The sequence below is a fragment of the Varroa jacobsoni genome, unplaced genomic scaffold, assembly GCF_002532875.2.
Source record: "Varroa jacobsoni isolate VJ856 unplaced genomic scaffold, vjacob_1.0 contig00125, whole genome shotgun sequence".
NCBI classification, from domain to species: Eukaryota; Metazoa; Arthropoda; class Arachnida; order Mesostigmata; family Varroidae; genus Varroa; species Varroa jacobsoni.
In genome coordinates, this window is record NW_019214413.1 from 65788 (window position 1) to 76656 (window position 10869).

Below are 10869 nucleotides of genomic sequence, written 5' to 3' on the forward strand. Positions count from 1 at the left end.
TAATTACAAGGAGTGCTGATGCCGCCATCTGATGTTATGCAGCCCAATGTGGAATGTTAAGGACTTAATAATCATCCAGGTTAATTTGACACGTTTCATTCAATGACCCACACACGAACGCGGGGCTTTGATAGTTTAAGGTAGTTTTGACGAGAGGCTTAAGTTGTTGCGCGATGTGGTGACACAGAATTTAATCCGAATCATAAATGTGTTAAAATTAATTATGTCACGAAGCTAAATACGCGGCGTTTGCTAATTGCAATCTAATTACTAAGCACGACCGAACAGCAATACTTGCGTCTATAAGAAAAACTACAGTTTTATTATTTTTTCCATTGTACAATGAGTTTGACTAGTGTCACATGTGAACAATAAATATACGTTACAACTTGTTAAAGTCTATGCAGGCAGTAGATACAGGCTATGCTTTGATTTGCACATAGTAGTGTAACCTTGTCGATTGGAAAATTATATTGACATAGCGCAATGTGAATAGAGCAAAACGGTACACGTGTAAATCTTTTTCAGCATAACTTTGCATAAAAGATAATTTGCATAGAACCGATAATTTTATTGAAGCAGTTTTTATTTCTCCCATGACTAGTATTATTATTATTATTATTATTAACACGTCAGGTTTGTGTATATGTAAGGCCTGTTCTTTGTTTTTCTAGTATTTTTTTTTACCAATAATTGAATGTTATGTGGAGGTCAAAGATGTTTTTTATTGTTATCATTTCGTAAACATCCTAAAATGGCGCCCTTGCTTTAATCTTGTTTCATCTAATCTTTTTCTTTTTTCAACTGTGATTTATAGTGATCATCGATAAAACCCAAAGTGACCTCCCTTCTGTGGGTAGAAAATACCGCTTTCCAGCTAGCCAAGCCACTTTTAAGCTATATTCACAGCTACAAAATCCTATATAATCCGAATGTATAGGATACTACCCAGTACTATTTAAACATTTTTTCCTTTTAGGATAAGGCTGATAGCGAGCGTCAAGGATGCTGTTTTTGCCACTGAACATACCCATTTTTGAATTCCGAATGGAAAGCAAAACGTCTTGTAATCTAGACAAAACTATAATAATAACTTTTTAGAGCAAGCAAACGGTGGTTAATTATGCGCCAATTTAATACGTATACGCATAGCTGTGACTCTGAAACAACGTCATTACTGATGACAGTAATAATAAATCTATAAATATTATGCAAGCATTGCCTCACTTTAAGATCAAGCGAGACCATCAACATTCGCTCATTTACTTCAGAGTTATGCTTTCTGGAGTACATTATATTTCACCAGGTTTTATACACGTTAGTAAATGTTTAAAAAAATATACAATTCTCCAAATCTTCAGCCTTATTTTGCATCGCGTTAAAACCGGACCTCGGTTGTAATATAGTACAGCTACGGAGTCAGGACTACTAGAGACAACAACTGTATAATACACAACTTTGGCGATAACAGTAATGAAAAACAGACTTAAAACATGAGTTTCAACAATATTAGTATTTTCTGTTGATAGTAACATTATTTTCCTATTGTGCAAAATATTGGTTTTAAAAGGTTTTATCTTAGAAAGAAAATGACGACGACTACTACGTCGTTCCATGGATAAAAATATTCGATCTGCCATCATTGTCATCGGTACACTGTACAAACGCATATAACGTTTTCGAGCAAAACGGTAAATTGATCACTTGCCACATCATAAACACCAGTATATTATTATAACTGCTCCTGGAAATCTCTGCTTAGCTGTTCTGAAATTACAAATTTACCTTACGCTAGAATATCCGATATTCCTTAATTCCTCACAGTGTTGAAACAGCGAATCCGTCTAAATGGCCCTAGCTAGTAGAAATCGCATAATTGAGAGTAGTAGAGACGTCATATAATCCAACATAACATAATGATGTCATGTATGAGGCTGATATTGGGTTTATAAAGGTCATGTTTGGATATTCAGTAATACACGCAATGCTTTCAAAATACGTTATGGCTGAAACGTGCAGTAAGCATCGTATCCACATCTGATGACCAGGCTTTGAGGCTACCTTGGTTAACCATGCGATATGTGCAAAAGTTCGAGGGTTGTTTTACCGAAACGAGAATGACTCCGAAAAACAGCGAGGTCTTTCCGTGTGATCATCCCTACGACCTCATTTTGATCATTCACAACCGTTAAGTGGCGTAAACCTAATGCACGAAACAGTTTGTGAATGCGGTAGAGAGAGGAATTCTGAAACGAGGCAAAAAATATGTCAACGTAGGTTTTCGACGGTTAGTTACAATGTATCTCCACACGAAATAAGCGTTACCTATGGACTATTTAGCAATGTATGTGAAGTGTTTGCAATTCTTCTATGCATAGTCTAAGTTAACAAGAATTTGACTTTATTACAATACAACATGAGGATTTGATGCAATCTAGCTCACATGTGATATGCTATATGCAGAGAAGTTCATGAATGGTCGTAAGTCAATGTGGAATTCCCTTTCTGCTAAGGACACGTGCACTTGCTGAAAAGTGGACAGACATTAAATTGGATCTCTCAATTAATATTTATTCACCGTCGATAATTTATTTTTACTCGTCTCGAAACAGATAAATCGATTCGTGCCTCAGACACAGACAACTTGGAAGTCACCTATACAGCCTATGATAACACCGGTTGATGCGTTACGGACAGTTTGCGCTACTTAATAATACATATAAGCTGTAGAGGTTACAATGTGATACGTAGATAGCCGTAGTCCTCTATTCACGGACCACTTTAAAAAAGCGCCTACGAAAAAGCAGGTTGTAAAAAACGAATGTGCTGTGGTGGCTACAAAGTATTCAGACCTTAATAGGCTGCTCTACTCACGTTTACACTTGAGTATCTCGGATACGGCTCACGGAAGTCTCGACTACCCATTCGAGTCCAGATCACATCGACCATTTCATTGAAGATCTTATTCTGAAGCAACACAATCAACTGATCACGAAGAATGAGACCCCGGAAGCGACCGAAGTGTTTTGGTCTAGATGTGCCATCGATTCCTGATACACCGACTTCGTTGAAGCCTTTTGCTTCTTCGAACTTGCCACCGCCTCGGTATAACGTCTCAGGGTCAACACCGTCAGTGACAGGGAATCCGTTGTGAGTGGTTTTTGAAAGAATATCCATCAGATCACCCACTTTTACTACTGTCGGCAGTGTGACTACAGGAAAGGCCATAATCTCGCTATAACCAGACAAGTTACGACAATGAATAATAATATTCATTGACTAGGACCAATGATCGAAGACCTTTCTCTTATTCAATATACATATGAAACATTATTGATTTACATTCAAAACGCCTATTATTCATCTTTCAAATATATATAACATTATCTCAACAATCCCGTAATATTTTCATAGCCTTTAACATACCTGGCATAAATGTGATGTCCTTCCTTGGGCGCTTCCCAGTTTAGAAATGGTACTCGAGACAACTGAAAATGGAAATCGTACAATCCTTCGAAGAGATAATCTCCAACCCATTTGGCGACAATGAGGGTAATGACAATTGGCATGCAAAAGGTAATGTCTCGGGTTGCCTCGATGAGAATAACCGACAACGAGAGCGTCATTCGAACAACACCGCCTAGAGTGGCGGCAGCCCCTATCAGGGCAAACTTGCCTGGCTCCACGTCCCACTTGTAATCGAAATGGCTTACAAGAGTTTTAGTGGCTATCCCGAACAACCTGCAAAGGAGTTTGAACATAAATGTGGATATTTTCATGATTTTGTCTTAAATGAACGAGCGCTATGCAGTATATCATTGAGCGGCGATAAACTAACCGGCCGAAAACGGCACCCATTAACAGGGTCGGAATGAATACGCCCGACGAAACGCTGAGTCCGTACGTCCAGCAGTTGATAATGAAATAAACAACGAAGAATATCGAAAGCGTAGAAGCGGACCAGGTTCCCTCAGGCATGTGGAACAATGACCGCACAGATTTTTCTGGAGTCTGGAACCATAATTGACCGATTACCGAGTATTTTCCATCCTTACAATGGAACTGGAATAGACAAAAAAAAATAGGAAAGTTTTACGCTTTCTTTGCACTCTAGTTTGGCGCTGTTTTTTTCTCTATCAAGCAAAAGGTTATGTTTAGAAAAAAAACACGCTTTCGAGGTATGATAAGCAAAGCTAACCTTGAACATCAACCATTAATTCCGGTTCTGATTTTTCGTTGCGGTATATAATCTAGGCAACATATATGCCTACTGATTAATGCACAATGACGTTAGTACCTGCGATCACAAAGAATAGTAATGATTCCTCTTAAGGTGCTAATATCTAAACTTAGTGCCATTACTAAGCGCTGCTTCAGAAGCGATGACATCTAAATACAGTAATGCCAAATTTTGCTCATATAGATAATTAGATAAAAAAAAACTCACAGCAATTCCAAATACTTGTTGGATCATATAATAAAGTTTCCGAAAAAAGACTCAGACCGACGCTTGCTATACGCGAATAACTGATTCTACAAGTTCAACAACAGTATTGAATATTTAGCCAATATGGCTTGCCTGTAAAGAGTTGTCAGTGTGCTTCTCATCCTGTTGAGCTGAGCAATCATCGATGAGCTCGATGAGGAAAAATGCAACAGTTGCGGTTATAACGGCAACCAAAACACCTTCCACAACCTATGATACAAATTGATACAAACAAACCAACAATGACACACATTACTTAACGACTTAACTATGTATCGCCCCGTATCACTTTACGGAATGTGCGCGTTTTTTAATACAACATGACTTACTTTGGTTTTAGAGATGCCGCTGTCTATTTCGATAGGAGTAAGTTTTTTTATATGTCGTTATTATACGTTTTTTGTATGGGAAGTTCAATGGTTTGATACCTATGGCTTGTTGTCAAAAGACACATATGCATCATTATTTTCAACTTTAAGCATTTGATGATGCTGGATAAAAGTGAGCAAACAAGTTTTCGTGGAAACTCACCTTCATTGGTTTACGATGAATGAACTGAGCGCGAAATACGGAAAGCCTGTAGTTGAGATAATTGTAGAAAGCCCCTAAAACACCGCCGATTGCACCCATAAACATGTACAGTGGAATTTCTATAATCTCCCAGTGGACAGACTAATTCAGAGAAATAAAAGAAAGAAGGAAAGACAAAAACAACTTACAGATTTTTTTTCGAACATCGAATTTCTATTTGATTGAGTTAACTTCTAACGGTATGACTGGGATTATTTTCATTAATAAGCACTATACGGTAAGACACGTTCATAGGAAACCTGAAAAACATATTAACCGATCATAAGCGGTAATATTAAGTTAGAGAAAACATGTAGATAATAGTAATAATAACAATCTTCTTTATATAAATAGTGCACAGAGCTTGGTAGAAAGAACTTACGCTTCCAAACGAACCAAAATTAAGCAAGCCAGCACTAGACAGCACGCCCGGTTCGCCATGATACAAAGACAGGCAGAAGGATAAAGTGAATGCGCTTACAGTCGAACAAAAGAATATTTTCCACGTGAGGGCCTGATTCCAAAACGATGCACCTTCTTCTAATGCGAACAGCACACCGCCAACAGGAGCGCCGAAAGCAGCAGCGACACCTAAATTGAATATGCGAGCCCATTTCGATGAAAATTAATATCACAAAATTATTAATCGACGGGAATTACAATAAAAGTAGGTGGGGTTTAGTCACTGCTTAGATGAATGATGTTTTTTTTACAAAATTGAAAATGGACGGACCTTTTTTTCGTCTATCTCTTTTAAGTGCCAAAAACCTTTCTTCAATAGCGTGTATTGTAAGCGTTTGACTGAAAAAAAAATCTAAAGACTAACAGACCCGCAGCAGCTCCGGCTGAAACGAAGTCTCGCTTTTCGTGGTCCTGTCGGAACTCGTGAAATATTTTGAAATCTCGTTTGAGCGTGCTACTCTTTCCTTGGCTAATACCCGCCGCAATGACGGCTCCGCAATGAACCATCGGTCCCTCTTTACCCACAGCGAGCCCTCCAACCACGCTGAGTATTACACCGACCGATTTAACTATTAGGGTTTTTATCCTGAAAGACCATATTTAGCACTTTAAACGAACAGTAGCGTGGTACAAAAAATTTTGATGATATCACAAGATCGTGACGTGCGTACTACTAAAGACTAAAAGGAAATACTTATTCCTTACTGGTGGTTTTATGTAAAAATATTAGCGAAACTTTATATCGACCATTTATCACTGCCATCAAATCCCATTAGACAGACTCCCTATCGGAGCACTGATCGATTAACGACGACTTCGAGATCAAAAATATTACCTGACCATTTCAGGTATTTTGACCCCATTGAGGTAGCATTTGATGACGGGAATTCCGCTCCCAGCAGCGACGGGTGAAATGAACGTAACCAGTAATGAACCAATGAGAACAGGCAAAGCATTTGCCATAATCCAAGCCAGGTAGGGTTGCACGAGACAGTTGTCGTGTACACATCTGACACCACAACGAATGAAGTAAATCCGAATTAGGTTAATTCTTTCGCACTCAATTTTAATACTTCGAATAATCAGAACTACTGCTACTAAACAGTTTTCCCGTAACAACACGTCTGTTTTTGTGAAATATGCAATGATTGCCCTAAAAATCTTACCTGTTCATGAGCTTCTGAATAATGCCGAATTTTATCGACGAAAGCTCTTCGATCGAGACATCGATAAAAATAGCTGTAAAAGCCGTTAACACTCCGATGACAAGTATGACTAGCCAACGTTGAAGCTCAATCCACGTTGAACGCTGTTAATCAAAAATGGCTTGATGCTACTACTTACTACTTATGAAAGTAAACCTAAGCTAGTTTGGTATTTTTAATCAGCAGAAGCTTCCGCAAATACACACCGCGATAACAATTGCTAGCCAAGAAATGTCTGGCTTTGAAGTAGGCAAATTGGACAATTTGAAAATGAAATAATGTTTAGTCTGCCCTACTCAGACCGACAATAAATGCAACTTATTTAATAGCTGCAGGAAAATTCCCGCACATTTTTTTGTTGTACATATAGTGTTTTTATTTGACCAATGATAAATGGCATTTACGTCCAACTCATTTTCTTCTTATAGATTCCAGGCTTTTTAGCATTTCAGGAGAAAGTACGTTCAGTCACTGCTTTTCGATAAGAAATCATACTTTGGGGAAGAGGAATTATGTAATTAAAAAGGTATATGCAGGTTTCTATTAAATAAATTTCTTTTAAATCCTATTAAAGTGCGAGATGATATGTCAACACATGGCGCTTCTGAGTTACTCGGACATGATGTATGTCAGTTACTCGACGTTAACGTACAATAAGTTCTATCCGTGCGAGAGGTAGGATTTAGCAAAACTTAGAAAGGCTTTCAGTAGGATATTTTCTAACAAACAGGCTGCCAAAAAGTGTCCGTATAACCATGAGTGTGGGAGAAAGTTCTCCAAAAGTCAACGACAAACAACCAGTATAGAACTTATCTAGGTCACGTTACAAATCAATCATGAGTTGAATACACACAAAGCTGTTGTTTTTGTTAATACGGTGATGTTCTTCGATGAAAAGCTGACTTTCGCACGGATCGTAGTCCAGACTCTGAAAATATCAAATATGACTAGAATGTATAATCTCGTGCATTTCGTTTAGAATATAATTACCAATCCAATCAATTAATTAATGCTTTTGCCTAATTTTGTTTGCACTATCGTAAACTCGGCATCTACCTCTGCTAGCTGATGCTAGAGAACGTGTAGCTTAAATCCTACAATCGTCGCATATTGCAAGGAAAATACAAGCACAACTGACACAAGCCACAACATGCAGAGATACCTCATATTTCTGTGAAATGAGCTTGAGACTTCCAAGGATTTCCCTTTTCCCAGAATAACTTGTCCGACGTCTCCGCAACAAACTTGCATTATCCGCCTGTAACGGAAAATCGTAATAAATGTCAAACAGTGTTTATTGGAAGGATTCAAAATTCATTACCTCATATGTTATATTGTAGTAATGTCGACTATACTTAATGTCAAAACAAAAAATTTAACTATTTATTATTATTTAGTTATATTAAAAGATGAATATTCAAGTACTGCAGATTATCCCGTAAAGGAGAATACATATTCAGCAAAAAAATTGTTCAAGGAGTGAGACTGAATGTCCTTTAGCCAGCAAATTCCCAAGACGTTATAACTATTTTTAAATATTACATTTCATATATATAAAAATACGCTTTATATATTAGATATTGCACTTAAACTTTACTGAAGGGTTTTTTTTTATCAAATATGATACATGCATGATCAGAAAGTTGAACAAAATTTTCGGAATTAAACTTTTTTTGAACCATGTCCTAAGGTAAGAAATGAAGCATCTATTTCACTGATATTATTCACAGGCTTTAATCCGGCATTATTTAAGGCTCTGCAATCTTTCAAGCCATATATATAATGAGGGGGGTAACGAGACAAAATATATCGACAACTTGAAAAAAAATATAGTTTTTAAACACATTACTCGCATTGCACATAAGACGAACTGCTTATGCATGACCGTTAGCGTTACAGATAAAGCTAATCACCTGAACTCCTTAACGCCATACTCCATACTCCTGAACGCTGAACTTTTGCCGATTGTGATCTCCAAAGAAGCTTATCCTTCAAGTGTTATTCATTGAGTTCTAACTAACCGATTGCGACGTCAGCAATTGACCAAATAAAGTTTCAGGTAGAAAGAAATATCAAGAAAGTGTTACTCAAAAAACTAAATTCCACTGGACAGATACGAAACAAGTACAACAATACGATAAAGTGTTAAGAATGCCCATGATTCCAAGAAAGGTCACCGTAAAAATATTTGCCCCTCAAATAAGCAGAGTCTGTGACGATTGCAGACAGTGATAGCTTCCTGACATTGAAGAACATACTGATTGGTGAATGTTAATGATCTCTTCTCGAAATAAAACACTATTATAAACTGAGAAGTATGCGATAACTTAAATATCACTAGTACCCTTGTTTCTACAGAAATCTTTGCTCCTCGATTGAAGGTTCATCCTTAGAACAAATTTCATACTTTAACAAGCAATAGACTATGTTAGACACACTTCAGTCAATGGCCAACAAATGAATAAACAATGGTTGATTACCTGATTGGCTTCGAGTTCAAGCGCACTACTTTTTCGTATGTGGATATTTTCCATTTTCCTCTTAAGTGGAGAAATACCTACTCTTGATTTCAACAGCGATATATATACAGGATAAAACCGCTAAGGAAAACTTTGCTTATCAATTAACGTTAGTGGTCGTACAATATGCTACTTTCTCATTTTAAAATAAGTACATTAACTTAACCAACGAATCACTTCATCGATCACGGCAATTTATGTGGTCAAATTCATCTAAATTGAGTCACTATTATATTTCAATGTTAGCAAATACTATATAGACAGCTAGAGGCGTTTTATAACCGTTTATCGATTTTATCTGCTATTCGTATATCGTTTGATAGAGCCCGCGCATTGTTCTCGATTGCACCATCTATTAAAATGTAACGCGCCTTCTCTATAGTCGATGTCCACTCCTAGAGGATTAATTCTGAGTTTAATAAGCATAAAGCCAAAGTTAGGCTACGACGATTAGATTATTATGATTGAGTTGGGGTGGTGATTCTTATATTTATGTAACATTTTGTATAAAAATGAAAAGAGACAATATCAAAAAGGATATAACTGAATATCTATACATTTATTTATTTCAATTAACATTAATTTTTACTTCCTTAACTTAACTACTTAATTCAAATAACATTAATTAGCCTAAGGGGCTAGATCGAATCCTGGTCTAACAAATCATTATTTTAATGTGTAACAAATGTTAGTCAAGAAAAGGATCTCTACTCAATAGTTGCCCCCCTTTGGTTGGGACCTGGATAACTCATAACTACCTACATGTTGGCTAAACGTAAAACACATATTTAAAAGGTAAAAAATGTGTGTTGTGATATTATGTTAATAATAGTCGTCCGTTTTTCATTTCGTCATCTTTGCCATTTTCTCTCTTGCTCTTTTTTAAAGGGTTCATTGATACACTTAATTCGGTCAGCTGTTAGTCATTGAGGTGACAAGAAAAATGGGCGCTTGTTTGGGCTCGTATTTTTAGTGTCTTAAAACCTGACACTCGAAGATTGTCACTTAACACACCTGATCATGAAGCTGCGCTGAAATCTCCTGAACATCATCTTCCTGATAAAATGACGCTTTGCATACTTCCTCTGAAGAAGTCGCCATCACACAGTAAGGAGCGCTCTTGTTCGTAGCAAAAACTTTACTGTTTGTTATTTTCTGATGAACTGCTAAAGTTGAACACAATATTCACACACCTTTTAAGATATAAGACAATAGTGTTTTTTTCCTTAGAGATACAACATCAAGGTATTGGGTTCATTTACCGGAGCAGTCACATGGCTACCCTAGTACAACTGAATGCATGCTGATGGATCGGATTAAGTGAGGGCCGTACATATGTAAAGAGTGCGAAACGTCACCTTAGCACGTTGATTTTTTCCTTTCTCTCTCTCTACGTAATTTTATCACCAGTCAAACACAGTCGCAGACGAACTTTATTGCCTGACATAAAAACCACTTACGAGCTCTGCATCGTCCACCGCTCTTGCTGCTATAATTTATCGGTATTTTTTACGTCCGAAATAAAACTTACACTTTGTCCTATAAATTAAAACTAGGTAATAAAAAAAAGTACGGTCAGGGTTCTATAACACATCCAGTGCGCAGAGCCTGTCTTCACTGAATGAAA

The 10869-nt window shown here is 37.1% G+C and overlaps 1 protein-coding gene across 4 annotated transcripts; it reads right to left on the reverse strand.

Annotated features, from left to right (window-relative positions):
* Positions 1-301: 301 nt before the first annotated feature.
* On the reverse strand, positions 302-10811 carry ClC-b (chloride channel protein 7). 4 transcript variants are annotated; one of them, XM_022851232.2, is made up of 14 exons: positions 10257-10811; positions 7886-7981; positions 7577-7651; positions 6685-6827; positions 6354-6527; positions 5887-6104; positions 5439-5647; positions 5018-5158; positions 4580-4696; positions 3839-4062; positions 3427-3741; positions 2875-3235; positions 2444-2527; positions 302-2246 (listed from the first exon to the last, which is right to left on the reverse strand). In XM_022851232.2, the coding sequence occupies exons 1-14, from the start codon at positions 10341-10343 to the stop codon at positions 2067-2069; spliced, it is 2424 nt and encodes an 807-aa protein (XP_022706967.1). In that variant the 5' UTR covers positions 10344-10811; the 3' UTR covers positions 302-2066. The 4 variants fall into 4 exon arrangements, with proteins under 4 accessions (XP_022706967.1, XP_022706969.1, XP_022706968.1 ...); XM_022851234.2 differs by lacking the exon at positions 6685-6827; XM_022851233.2 differs by lacking the exon at positions 2444-2527.
* Between the last annotated feature and the right edge of the window lie 58 nt (positions 10812-10869).